The 14,730-nt window shown below is 41.5% G+C and overlaps 1 protein-coding gene across 19 annotated transcripts in view; it reads right to left on the bottom strand.

Moving 5' to 3' along the window:
- GIT2 (GIT ArfGAP 2) overlaps positions 1 to 14,730 on the bottom strand; it is a 46,838-nt gene that overhangs the window by 19,073 nt on the left and 13,035 nt on the right. For 17 of the 19 annotated variants that reach the window (XR_012503601.1, XR_012503602.1, XM_074356127.1 and 14 more), the window contains exons 8-13: positions 10,539 to 10,584; positions 9,335 to 9,386; positions 5,931 to 6,003; positions 5,584 to 5,681; positions 4,373 to 4,484; positions 1,625 to 1,767 (exon numbers count right to left, since the gene is read on the bottom strand). Coding sequence is in view for 17 of the 19 variants with exons in the window: in XM_074356127.1 (XP_074212228.1) it covers positions 1,625 to 1,767; positions 4,373 to 4,484; positions 5,584 to 5,681; positions 5,931 to 6,003; positions 9,335 to 9,386; positions 10,539 to 10,584 (524 nt within the window). In the remaining 2 variants the exon portion in view is untranslated. The remainder of the gene's footprint in view (positions 1 to 1,624; positions 1,768 to 4,372; positions 4,485 to 5,583; positions 5,682 to 5,930; positions 6,004 to 9,334; positions 9,387 to 10,538; positions 10,585 to 14,730) is intronic. The other 2 variants (XM_074356129.1, XM_074356133.1) reach the window with 1 other exon arrangement.

Below are 14,730 nucleotides of genomic sequence, written 5' to 3'. Positions count from 1 at the left end.
GGCTTGGGATACATAAGAGACAAAAATTCCTGCTTCCATGGTGTTTACATCCCAACAGAGTGAGAGAGGGAAGAAATAAAAATAAGTAACTGTAGAGTATGATGGAAGGTGGTAAGTGCTGTGGAAAATAAATAGGAAGAGCAGAGTGGGAAGAAGAAAGCTGAAGTAGGGGCGAAGGTGGGTGCATTTTAACCAGATGGGGGGGTAAGCCTTTGGGTGGGTGGGACATGAGCAATAGCCTGAAGGATGTGAAGACATTAGTCAGGCAGCTGTCTGGAGGAAGAGCGTTCCAGCCAGAGGCAGAGCTCAGCTAGAGGGGAATGCGAGGCGGAGAGGAGGAGGAGGCCGGTCAGTCTAGGGGCCCCATCATGCAGGGCCCTGTCATGACCTGGCTTTCACGCAAGTGAACCTGGAACTTCTGGGGAGACTGGACAGAGACGCTTCAGATGGGACAAGTGGCTCCTGCCATCCCCTCCGCATTCCCTGCACCTGCCAATGGCACCACTGTGTGTAAGCTGGAAAACTTGGGGCACATCTCCTGGAAGTCTGTCTTCCCACTTCAAACATCCAACTTGTTGCCAAGACTTGTCTCTTCTATCTTCCTGTTCACCCATTCTCAAATGTTTGCTGAGCCCCTCTCCTGGCCAGGTCCAGGAGATTGAGCAGTGGGTGGGCCAGCCAGGCCCCTGCTGCCCTGTCCTCAGCCTCACCCTCTGCTACAGGGACTTCTCCTCCACCCAGACCCTCCCAGTGGAGGCCCTTTGGTGAGCCTGTGGCAGCTCTTGTTTGGACCTCTTCAGCCCTCCCCTGACTGGATTCCCTTCCTCCACTCTCCGGCCCCCCAGAACAGTCTTCCCAGAAAGGGACTCAAAGTGGTTAACCTCTAACCTCCTGCTCGGCCTAAAAGCTTCCTGGGCTCTGCACTGGTGGCTGAGGGCTAGGCTCTTCGGTCTGGCGTCACATTCCTGTGCAGTGTGACCCCAGCCTCTATGGCAGCTTTCTGAATCCCACTCCTTTTAGGCTGACCACACGTGACCAGACATCCCCCTAGACACTGCTCTCTCACTTTCTCTCTGCCTGGACCACCCGCCTCTGCCTCTCCACACGCCCACATCCCATGCATCCTTTAAGGCACTTAGTTAAGAGCTATCCCACTTACAAAACCTCCCGAACACCCCTCCTCCACAACAAGGTGTGACTCCTCCACCTCTGCTTCTGTCTGTGCTCATTACACTTGCACCGTGACCTCCCCTACTGGGCAGTGACGGCCTCACAATCGAGAGGGACTAGGCCTCCCTCAGGAGGGTATTATCCAGAGAAGTCACACGCTAAACACTAGATGAAAGAATAAAACCCACCAGCCCCTCCTCACAGGTTTCATAAAGTCAAAACTGCGGCAGGGCTGTGATTTAGCAACTGACTCAGGGACAAAAGACTTCCTATTTTAAACGATTTACCCCACTGACCTCTGCTTGGCCCAAGCTAGCAGTAAACTCAGCTTCACCTCCAGAGCACTTCCCACAGGGCTAGCCCTCAAGTGATTCACAAATAAGGCAGTTTCGCAGGAGGAGAGGCGTGACAGGGCAACGCAGTCTCCCTTTGTGTGTGCGATGTGCCATCTCACCTTCTGCCTGTTTGCCTTGCTTGCGGCGGCTTCCAGGTCCGTGTCTTCGTCTGACGCCACGCTGTCATAGTCCGGCTGCTCGTTGTCCTGATTCTCAATACTGTGCTGGTTATTGACTGTTTTCAGTATGAGCTCCACATTGTCTGTGAATGGAAGCAAACAACCTCACTTCGGGCTTAAAAAAAACTTCCCCCCCAAAAAACTAGCCATTTAAAAGACTAAAAGAAAACGACAGAAATAGCAAGGTTATATTCACATCAAAACAGGGATAACAGAGTAAGTTATGAATCGGACAGAGAGCCTACTGTAAACTGCGCAGAGAGATTTAAACACCCCTGAGCTGCTTGCCAAGTGCGGGCAAATTAATTAGATGATTTAGGAAAGAGCTGCTCAGGTTCAGAAGGCAGGTTCCCAAGTTTGTAATCATTCAAGGAAACAGGGTGTAGCTCAGAAGTCATGAAAATAGAGCTGTAACTATTGTAAGATGGACTGGAATTCAATTATAACTGTAACTTGTTTACAAAGTGATGTCAAGTCAAAACAGAAAGGAAACTGTTAAAGTGGAGCCTAGAAACTAGGTTCTCAAAGAACAGGCAGATTGGCATTTTGACAGCTGAATGCCAGTGAGAGGAAGAAAAAAAAAGGAGACCGACCCTCTGGACACACACATGCATATCAGGAACGTGTGGTCTACAAGGAAGCAGGGATGATTCTATCGGCTCATACATTTTGAATGAAAGATTTCACAAATTATCCAAGTCTCTCCACTTTCTTTCAGGCAACTCGAGCAAACCTCTAATTCCCAATACTGTTTCCGGATCTTTTGACAGATAATATCTGGGTGATAAATTATGTCTGCTTAAAAGGAATTTTAATTTTTAAAATTAATACTTAAAATATACACATCATCAGATTACAGAAGTAGCAAAGATTCAGGTAGAAGAATGGAAACTAATGCTAGGGTAATCATTCATGGCTATGATACATGTTGTTCTGTTTCTTACCAGTCTTTTTCCTAAGCAAATATACCTACACACAGTCAATTTGTAGCAGTAACGGTCTATAAAGTTGCTGTGAAGACTGAATTAGCAAATTAGGAAGTAGCAAACCTTAAGAGGTCTGGAACAGTTACCTTAATGATTGCTCTGAGTGGAAACACAGGGTTAGCTTCCTGCAAACCTCTGGTCATGTTTTTGTCAACCGATCAATACGGAACCTTGTTTTACATGTATCTTTTTTTTTTAAAGACACCTTTAATATATATTGTTTATTCACGAATGCTGAGCTCACGGTCAACAGCACTGTAACCCAGGCCTGAAATGTATCTAACACACGTGTTCTCTCCATTGGGCACATCACAGCCCTCCTGCACTCAGGAACCCTGGACAGCTCTTCAGCACTATGCCTGGGGACGAGTTTAAACAGTGAAATCATCAACAAAAAGCATAAAAATGTGAAAAATGTGGCACTAAACAGACCTCGAAAAGGACACTTGCTTACAGTGTGAGCTGAAATCAAAAGCAACGCCTTGTTCAACCTCAGCTGGGAACGTGTATTTTGGGGGACTCAATTTTTTTGCCGTTCTGCACACACATTACCCGTGTAAGTGCTTTGAGTACTGATTCTGAGGTAACACATTTTAATAAGTAGGTGAACTGGCCAAATGGGACCCATGAATAATGAGGATTGATTTTATATTTATACTTACATGTGGTATATTCCCTTGTACGTGTGCATGTTTACAAATGTTTTCCTTACAAAATTGGGATTATACTAAACCTTTTAAAAAAATATTACTTTATGTCATTACACATTCTCTGAAAAAAAGGCCTGTGCACTATTCAGATAGGTGACTAATCACTGCTCTGTTATTATGTTTCAGATGTTTTCCGTGTTGTATACAATATACATACAATATCTCTTACTATTCCACCTCAATTAACCCCTAGAGATGGAACCACCAAAGAGGATGTACATTTTGAGACTTCAAGTTTATGAAAGGACCCTTATCACTGAAACTTCACCAAAATTTAACAAAGTTTCTTAGAGCTTATTTGTACCCGGTTGAGCCAGTAAAACCAAGAAGAACACACTGTTGTCAGTTAATGATTTCTGTCTTTGGGGAAAGCGATGCTGACTGAAAACTGAACTTTTATGGTGTGTATTTCTTCTGTAAAAATGTTATTATTTCTCTAATTAGAAAAAAACCACAAAAATATAGTATCAGGGCTGAGGAAGAAGGGTGATCCAAAGTACAGGGACAGGACCTCAACAAGGTCCTGAACAAGATTCAAAGGGCACCCAGAAACAGATGCTCCCTTCACAATTTTAAACCCCAGTAATTCTCACTGTAGACATTTAAAGTTTATAGTCACAAATTTTAATTCTTTAGAACTCAGTTTTGAAGGTAAGCAACAGCGGGGGAGCTGTAATTTCAATCAAGAGGGTTTATTTTCTTAGGTCCTTTAACAAGATCTAAGTCAGACTTCTGAGATAACTTCAGGATGCAATTTTATATATATATAAGATAGATCTGAATAGCAGTTAATAATGTTGAAACATTTATAGTTCACCAGGGCTCAGAGAGAGAAACTTTCCATCACAACATAGCACTAATAAAACTTACAAGGCTTTAACTAAGTTGTGTCAATGGTGGCTTTAATTATTATTATGTTCTTTATAACTTTAACACTTGTGTGAAGTTTAGAAGGCCAAAGTAGCAAACATTTAGAGGTCTGGAACTGTTACCTTTTGAACCAGAGAGAGGGCTGCCCTGCTGTCTCCTCTTGGCGTCACTGAGAATGTCGATAACCAGTGTGGCAAACTCGTGGGCGTTAAACCGAGCTAATTTCTGTCTGCCCTAAGGGTGAGAAAATTGGAAATTGTCTCAGATGTAAAAATATAAATATTCACATAAAACTGGTAAAGACTGTTGTTAGACTTCAGCAAAGACCTTCCAGCATACTCAGTCACAGCCACAATTCCATCAAACCTAACATTTTCCTTATGAACAGTCCAAAATTATTTACATAATAGAACTATTTAACAGTTAACTTCTCAAAATGCATATTTATTTTTGTAAACAAAAGCAAAATGGCTCTACTGAATGCCTTTTCCCTAATATCAACTCCATTCTGAAGTAGACCTACTAATAATAAAAAAAATTAATTTGGAGGGAAATTTTAAAATTTCAAGATAACGTTATAGTTTAGATGCTTGGACTCCATCATTACATTTATTTATTCTTAGAGGAGGTACTGGGGATTGAACCCACGACCCCACGCATGCTAAGCTTGCGCTCTACCACTTGAGCTATTCCCTCGGACTCCATGATTACATATAGCTGTGAATCAATAAAAATGAAAAGGGCTTCCTGATTTCCTCAACTTCTCTCCTCCTGATGGGTGCTTAGGCTTTTTTTTTAATGCTCTATTATTACACACAGTGCTCTGATGAAAATCGCTGTGCATAAAGCTTTGTATTTTTAGAACATATTCCCAAATAAGGAATTCCTATGTAAAAGGATGCAGTTAATTCGAAGCCTCTGCAGCCAGTTAACAAATTGCTTTCCTGAAGTCTGCAGCAATTTAAACTCTTACCTGCAGCAGGAGAAAGCCCATTTTGCCACACATCTTTACCAGCTTGGAGCACCTTTTATTATATCCTTTATTAATTTGATGCCTTTAGGCTGCTTTCCTTGATTACTAATGAGGTTAAACATTTCTTCACATTTGAAGGCCATTAATATTTCTTCTATGAATCGTTTTATATTCTTTCCCAGTCATCTATTAACATCTATTGCTTTTCTTAATCAATCTGTGAGTGGTGTGTCTGTGTGTGTGTATAAAGGATATTAACATTTTAATGGATCAAAAAAATTTAAACATCAGCCCTGCGAAAATAAACCATCGTATCAGCCATTCCCCAAATATATCTACTTCTCGGACTCGGCCACTTGCCTGGTTGCGTGTCGATGAGTACTCGGGATTGACCGGAAGGAAGGGGACGACAGTTGTCTCGGTCACCAGGGTGCTGTGGTTTTGCGTAGCAAGCCAGACTAGCCAGAGGAAAGAGCCAGAGATAGGATCTCATCACCACGGGTGTGCCACCGCTCCTCTGAGAGCCGCGGCTCCCACGTTACTAGGGAGACTCGGAGTAGCACACTCCGAAGCCGATAGACACAAAAGTTAGTATCGACAAATGTTTTATCAAGACAGTAGAAACTGGGCAAGTAACACTCAGGCTGGCAGCTTGTTGCTGCCCACTGATGACAAAGCTTAGTAGATAAAGCCACATGTTCAGTCACCTGCATCAGTCTCTCGCCTGTCAACTTCATCATACACGTCCATGGCAAGTTCTTCAAACAAATGATTACTTAGCTGAAAGTAAGAACATATCAGGGACACAAGGGACAAGGATTAACACTCGGAGAATGAGCAGAAATACAACATATTCACCTATCTACCTCCAACATCTAATCCAAAGCCAGTGCCTACTTAGTGAACACCCACTGTTAATGAGACAGTAACATTTCCAAAATAGTACAGGCCCTCTGGAAATACCTGCTACCCACAGCAGCCTCCCTCCCTCCCTCCCAACATGTGCCATAAGGGAGACAAGAGGCATCTAAGGTGTGAATCTCAAAGCAGGTTCTGGGTCTCTGCTCTTTGGGGGTATCACCTTAAAGTCTCTCCTTCTGCTCTTTCCTGACAATGTTTGCCAAGTCCTCACCCCCATAAGGGATCTTAAACCCTTGGTAGGATAAAGAAGCCAGAACACGCCATTTTGAGAGGCTAAAACAGGTCACTGCAGGAAAACACCCTCAGGCCCTGGTGACATCTGTCTTCCTCCGCAGCAGTCCTTCAGGCCCCCCCCCAAACTCCTTGAGCGTCCCCAACCAAGGACAGCCTGTCTCATCAGTAGGCTGTCCCTACGAAACAGGCCCCACAGACAGGAGTGCCCACCTGGCAGCAACCAGGACAGGTTGCCCGAGACAAGGCGCAGCACCCCAACCCCAGCCCAGGCCGGCTCCAGCTCCCTCTGCACTTTTTCCCTCATGAAATGCACCCTTGCCTCTTGGTGGCTTTCCTTTTGAGTTGATTGCTTCCCTGCTCTGTGAGAACAGATACTGAATTCGTTCCATTCGCTACTGTTCCTTACACCCCGACACGGTACCCGGCACTGAGACGGGACTCAGTCAGTGGCCATTCACACACTGACCAGAAGGCATTTTATGCAGAATTTAAAGCTGGCTGCACAGACCTCATGGGAACTCATTAAAATGGGTACAACACATTGTCAGGTGACAAAAGCAGGATACAAAATTCTATACTTATAATTACGTCTCAGTTAAAACAAAAAGATTTCGCATCTGAAAGAATTAGAAAAAGCAGACCAAAACATTGAGCCTGAATCCATTAAGAATACAGTGAATGAGGAGGATTCCCCTTCTCTATTTTCTAAATTTTCCCTAGTGTGGTTATATTACATTTATAATTCAAAATAAACTGACAGGAGGGTGGGTATTAAAAAAAAACAAAAAACAAACTCTGAGAGCCTTTTGCTGGATAAGGTGGCACAGAACTGGGAAATTGAACCTGCATCTCAAATACCCAGTCTCTTTCCTCTAAGGGGTTATAAACTAATGTTATTATTACTAACAACAACTACCAGAGCAATACCGCTGAGAGCTTATATTCCAAGCACCTTGCTAACATCATCATATTAAATACAACACCTCTCTGAGGACAGGAACTACTATTATCCCACTTTACAGATCAGGATACCGAGGCACAGAAGTTGGTAGTTCATCTAAAGTCACAAAAGCCAGGAAGTGATGGACCTGAGATGCAAGTTGAAGTCTCTCAAAATATTAACATTTACTAAGTCAAGAAATACATTAGTCTTATTACATTTCTCGCAGCTTTTCATTAGGGAGAGAGGAAGGAAGGGAGGAAAGGAGAGAGGGAGAGAGAGGAAGGGGAGGACGGGGATACTGTAGGATAAACTAACTGGTCCTGGTAAGAGGAGGAGCCCGCAGGGCGTGGGGAGCTCACTCTTACTGAGCAGCTCTGATCTGCCACCCCTGCTGGGTCATTAGCTCCCTTTCTAGGCGAGGGCACCAAGGCACAGAGAGGCTAAGAAGCTTGGCAGAGCTGAGATCCGTGCCTGACCAGTATGACCCAGAGCCCAAGCTCTGGAGAGCTATACTCAACTTTGCTCCAGATATTTAGCTAGTGCCTGCTGTGTGCTAGAAGTATTACAGAAGTAGCCCCAGCTTTCAGCCTAGCAAATGCAGAACAGGACAGTCAAGGGGAGTGTGGGTTTTATCTATAAAGTTTGAATTACTTAAAATAAAAATTGGCTTCCAGAGTGCAAGTAATTAAAAGGAAGTCATAGGCTATTTAGTGCTATCTGACTCAAAAGCTTATCATCTTAATCATCTTAGTATATGAACTCCTTCATTTAAGAAAGGCAATAACACATATACACACAAAACCATAGATACAGAACACAGAGACACCAAACAAATTGCATAAAATACATTTATTTCATATTACAGTTAAATGCTAGTCATGAGAAATTCATTTTATGTACTATTTAGTACTGAATATTACATGAAGTTCTAGTGAAGAGTCTTGTGTGAAAACGGGAATGAGGAGTAAGCTGGAAGGGAGGGGAGCTGCAAGTTCAGAGTCAGGCTTTGGGAAAACCCCCACCCTCGCTGTGAAGGGGCTCAGATTTCAGCTACTTGCCTGACGAAAGGGAGGGAAGCTGGGAAAGGAGAACACTGCAGGCCAAAGAGAATTCCTGAAAGAGGGCTTGAAGGTGGCCTTGAAGGTGCCTCAGACTGCTAACCTTTAAGAATTATTTAAATATACGCACCCCCCCACACACACACCTCCAGCCCCTCCCCCACACACAGCGGGAACCAGAAGAGAGGTGGGGCAAGAACAGAAGGGTGCCAGTTGGATGACGCCCTTAGAGGTTAAGAAAAGAAGTTAAGAATTTGGTTCTGATCTTGAGAGCGATGAGAACAGCTGAGGTGGTTAGAATGGCTGGGGAAGCACCCTGGTGAGGCTTCCTCTGAGAGACATCATTCCCAGAGGAGTAGATTTCTCAGGGTCCTGACTAAGGCTGACTAAAGTGAGCCTGTGACCTGCAGGACTGGGCAAACTCTGAGCACAGAGCCCGGGCAGAACCAGCTCTTAAAAGTCTATGTTCACATAGCTCTGATGAACGGTGTGGGACGTGCACGACCGTTATGACAGGGGCTGGACCCCAAAGGGCAGCCAGTCAATCTGCGGTACTCACCATTCCAGCATCAGCTTTCATCATTCTCTAGCATCCTAAGAGGCTACAGGAAGTAATCCCAAGAAGCGTGTCCCACTCCCTCGTTTACACTGAGAGAAACTAGGGAACTCATGGGGAGAAACTAGGGAACTCATGGGGAGAAACTTCCTAATGTCATAGGCACAGTCCTCACTTTCAAAAAGACAGATAAAAATGGCATTATTTGAAGCAGAGAATAAACTGGATAAACTGAGTAGTACTTTCACTCTTTGATGGTACTGGATGGTCTGTTTCTGATTTAACATCCTAGAGCATGGAACCAAGTCACCTGATGGACTCGGTAGAGGGCTGAAAACAGGTATTAGCGGGACACACAGTTTTCCACACTGGAGTTCGCTAGGCAAGAGAGATACTCACAGACTGAAGCTTCTTCTTAGCAGCTTTTGCCAGTTCAGACAAATCCAGGCTGCTAAGAAAACGTACAAAACTAATAAGCAAATAAGTAAAACCATTCTCATGAACTCTGTAGAAGATTAAGACAGCCAAGGGATTCGGATATTAATTACAGTTCATGGACATGGTCAGAGGCCGAAATTCTACAGCCCAATAGTCAGTGAGGAAACTTGGAGGAGAACTTGGCGAAAGTAACCCCTAGAGATATCGTAATCATGCAACATGGTAAAGAAAAAGATAATGCACCTACTAACTAAAAGACAAAAAACATTGCCAGGGTCGTCCCCAGGCCCTTTAGGGGAGAAGCCATAATTTCTGACGTATTAAAAAAAAAAACAACCCACAATAGAAGAAAATTCAAAAAGGGGAGAATGCGAAAAACTACAATGGCAAGACTACATCCGGAACAGCAGTTAATCATTTCATAAACTCTTGATGGTATTTGTGTAAAGGCAATTGGCTAAATGAGGGTTTCAGGTTCACTTCTGCAGCTGTGAATTCATCTGACCTTACAGACCAGGGGTCAGCAGATCAGAGCCCACTTTTTGTTCAGCATATGAGCTAAGCATAGTTTTATATTTTTAAGTGGTTGGGGGGGGGGGGGAAAGGCCAAAGAATGGTATTTCATAACATGTGAAAATTATATGAAGTTCGAATTTCAGTATGCAGAAATAAAATTTTATTGGAAAAGGCACGCCCTTCATTTACATAGTGTTCCATGGATGTTGTCATCCATAAGTGGCAGAGTTGAGTATTTGCGGCAGAGGCTCTCACAAAGGGCCCAAAAAGCCTAACATATTTACTAACTACCCCTTAACAACGACAATAACAATTTGCTGGTTCCGGTTATAGACAAAAGAAATACTTTCTCACACTAGAGAAATAGCCTGTGATATGTCTATAACCACAATACACTGTCACAGCTGGTTAAAACTGTGACGGCATCACTGACTCCCATTTTCTTATTAGCAAATTTGTTACTTGCACTCTTTCAAACTTAAGTTTTATATGGTGGTTTACTTACAGCCGTCTTATTTCCAAATTGTATAGCCGTAAAAGAGAAAAATGTATGGGCTTTGTTAAATACAAAATATAATACACTTAAAGACTCTACAACCAAGGCAATATTAGCGACAGATAAAATTGATTGGTATTGCAACAGCCTTACCTGTCTGCCATTTGAGGTATTATAAAGTGCTGTCCATTTTTGTGATCTGAAACAGAAACCAAGCCAAAGTTTTGTTCATACAAATACCGTTAAGATTTGTAAAGGAACACCACTATTATTTTCTCAGTTTACGACGTGCAAAATTAGTATCTTCCCATAATTATGAACTATGTGGGGAAACAGAAGTTGGCAGGCTGGCTTACAAATTCCCAAAATCTGGCCAATAGCAACGATCATTTCCTCCTTTTCTTCTGGTAAAAGGTGATCCTGACATCATTAGACTGAAGGCCTAGGCTCACCCTAGTTCTTACACTTTGTTTGTCCCCGGTATAACTGATGATCTTCAGCCACGGGAAGAACACTGAGGGAGCTGAGTTAGCTCAGAGCAGGCTTCCATCAGCTCTCTGTGTGAAACGGTGGAGCTTCCTTGAGCTTTGGTGGCTCATCTTCAAATTAATCAATCAGCATTCAACAGTCAGGGCTGGCCCGGGTGGTCTCGGCAGAACTGGCAGGGGCTCCATCTTCTTTAATGCCTCCTGACTGAGTCCTACTCAAGCTTCTGGAGGCCATTGATCATGTGCCAATGAAAAAAGCCACTATGAGCATTCACATCCATGTTTCTGTGCAAAGGTAAGTCTTTACTTCTCTCAGGTAAATACCTAGGACTGCTGGGTTAGAGATAAATGTACGTTTAACCTGGGGGAAAAAAAACTGCTTGACTTTTTTCCAGAGTAGCTCTATCATTTTGTTTTCCAACCAGCAACACATGAGAGTTAACACTTCTTCCACATCTTCCCCAGCACTTGGACTGTTGGTATTTTTCTCTTTTTAATTTGTCACTCTAATAGGTAGGTAGGGGTATCTCACTGGGTTTTAACTGGCATTTTCCTAATGGCTAAAGAACTCCTCTCTTCATGTGCTTATTTATCTGCCATGTGTATGTTATCTTTGCCCAGTTTTTATTGGGTTGTTTTCTTACTGTTGAGTTTTAAGTATAAATATTCTAGATCTAAGACCTTTGCTGGGTATGTGATTTCCAAATACTTTCTCCCAGTCTGTGGCCTGTCTTCTCATTCTCTTAACTACAGTCTTTACAGAGCAGAAGCTTAAATTTTTGAGTAAGTCCAATTTATCAATATTTCCTTCTATGGATTGTGCTTTTGGTGTGACAGTTAAATACTTTACAGAAACCAAGATCACTAAGATTTTCTCCTGTGTTTTCTTCTAGAACTTTTATAGTTTAGGTTTCACATTTAGGTCTACTCCATTTTGAGTTAGTTTTTATACAAGGTGTGAGGTTTAAGTTGAAGTTCAGTTTCATTTGTCTGCATATGGATATTCAGTTATTCCAACACCATATATTGTACTATCCTTCCTCCGTTGAACTGCCTTTGCAACTTTTGCCAAAAGTCAATTGAACATATTTGCATGGGTCAATTGTGTGGGATTCTCTATATGGTTTTATTGATATACATGGCCATCTTTTCACCATAACCACTGTCTTGAGCATAGAAGAGCTTTATAGCAAGTCTTAAAATTGGGTGGTGTGATTCCTCCCATGTGATTACTGTTCTTTTGCAAAACTGTCTTGGCCATTCTGGTTCCTTTGCCTTTCCAAGTAACTTGCCTTATGTCACTGGTTAGGACCTCTGGTGCAATGATGAATAGGAATGGTGAGAATGGACATCCTAGCCTGGTTTCGGATTTTCAGACAAAAGGATTCAATCTTTCATTATTTAAGGACGATGTTAGCTGTGGTTTTTATTTTTCTTTTGCATTTTATTTTTGATTGAAGTACAGTCAATTACAATGTAGCTGTGGTTTTTCAACTGATACTCCTAATCAGATTAAGGAAGTCCCTCCTATACCTAGTTTGCTGAGGTTTTTCTTTTTTCTTTTTTTTTTTTTTTATTGTGAAGGGATGTTGAATTTTGTTAAATGCTTTTTGTGCATCAACAGATAAGATTATATAGTTTTCCTTTTTTTAGTCAGTGTAATGAATTACATTAACTGGCTTCCAAATGTTTTATCAGTCTTGTGTATCTGGAAATCCCACTTTATGCTGTATTTTTCTTTTTATGCTTATTGGATTCAATCTGCTAACACTGTTGAGAATTCTGGTGTCTGTTCACAAGGGCTTTTTTTTTTTTTTTTTTGCCCCATCTTTGCTGAGATTGCTATCAGGGTAATGCTGGCCTTAGAAAGTGACTTGAGTATTCCCTCCCTTTCTGTTTTCAAAAAAAAAAAAGATCATGTAAAATGGATGTTATTTCTTCTTCAAATGTTTGGTAGAAAAGTTTCATTTTATGTGCAAAACTTGAAACACTTAAAACTTAACACTTAAAAATACCTGCTAAGAATTGTAATTGCGCCGCCTCCCTGGCTCCCTTGTCTTCGGAGACGGCCCGCACTTTGACTATGGATCTACTTTTTTTAACCTGAGCATCCAACCCCCACACCTTGTGGCCTCTCTCTTGCCTTCTGAAACAGCCTACATTCTATGTAGTATGTATCTCTCTAAACGAATCTACCTTTACTCAAAAGAAAAAAAAAAAAGAATCATAATTGCAAAGCTAGCAAGCCATGTGAGTCATAAACCATAGTTATTGTACTGCTGGATGGCAATAGCACTTCAGTTGGTCACAGTATTTTCCAGTGAAATCATCTCGGCTGGGGTTTTCTTTAATGGAATGGTTTTAAGTACAAATTCTTTAAAATACAGGATTATGTATTTACATTATCCCTTTCTTCTTGGGTAGGTATTGGCAGTTTATGGCTTTCAAAGAATCGGTTCATTTTCTCTAAGTTGTCCAATTTCTGCACACAGTTATTTATAGGATTTTGCACTACTCTTCAACATCTGTGGGGTTTGTAGTGATACCCTTCTACGTGTATTCCTTCCTTTTTTCTTTGTCAGTATGGCTATACATTTATCCATTTCACTGATCTTTTTGAAGAATCAGCTTTTGGGTTCACTGATTTCTCCCTACTGTATTCCTTTTTCACTTTCATTGATTTCTATTCTTATCTTCATTATTTCCTACCTTCTGCTTGCTTTGGGTTTATTGTGCTCATCTTTTTCTAGTTTCTTGAGGGTTGGGAAGCTTCGATTAAGGATTTGAGACCTTTCTTCTTTGCTAATGTAATAATTTAATGTTATAAAATTTCCTATAAGCGTTGCTTTAGCTGCATCCCACAAACTTTGAATGTTGTGGTTTCATTCTTGTTCGTCTGAAAATATTTTCTAATTTCCATTGAGACTTCCTCTTAGACCCCTGGATTATTTAGAAGTATGTTGTTTAATTTCCAAGCATTTGGGTATTTTCCAGTTATATTTTATTTATTTCTAGTTTAATTCCATCACGGTCGGAGAATATACTTTATAGGACTTTAACTCTTTTAGATTGGCTAAGGTTCTTTTCTTATGGCCCACGATATGATCTATCTTGGTGAATGTTCAACCGCGTACTTGAAAGGAACGTATGTTCTGGTGCTGTTAGGTAGAACATGCTGTAAATTGTCAATCAGGTGCAGTTGGTTGGTGGCTTGGTTTCAGTTCAACATCCTTGCTGGTCTTCTGCCCCTGGTTCTATCTATTACTAAATGAGGACCACTGAGTCTCCAACAGCAATTGTGGACTTGGCCTTTTCTCCTTTCAGTTCTATCAGATTTGATCCGTGTATTTTAAAGCTCTTGCTGGGTGTATCCCCACTTAGAACTGTTGTGTCTTCTTGGTGAGTTGACCCTTTTAATTATCGTGCTGTGTCCCTCTCTATCCCTGCTAATTTTCTTTGCTTTGAAGTCTACTTTGTTTGATATTAATATAGCCACTTCAGCTTTCTTTTACTTAATATTATTTTACACCTTTCTGATTTTTAATTTACCTATAACATATATTTAAAGTAGGTTTCCTGGACACGGCATACAGTTAGAGCTTGTTTTTTAATTCCATTCGGACAACCTGTGCTTTTAAATGGTGCATTTAGATCATTAACATTTAATGTAATTATTGTTATATTTGGATTTAAGTCTATGATTTTATTATTTAGTTTCTGTTTGGGCTTCAGTTTTTTGTTCCTCTCTTTCCTCTCTTTTTTTGAATCAAAATATCTTTTGATTATTTGGGTAGTTTTTAATATTCCATTTTAATTTATCTCTAGCGTTTCTGATCAGGTATCACTGCATAGTCTTT

The sequence above is a fragment of the Camelus bactrianus genome, chromosome 32 (genome assembly GCF_048773025.1).
Source record: "Camelus bactrianus isolate YW-2024 breed Bactrian camel chromosome 32, ASM4877302v1, whole genome shotgun sequence".
Taxonomy (NCBI): Eukaryota; Metazoa; Chordata; class Mammalia; order Artiodactyla; family Camelidae; genus Camelus; species Camelus bactrianus.
The sequence above is the reverse complement of the archived record's forward strand: the minus strand, read 5'-3'. Positions and strand labels throughout refer to the sequence as shown.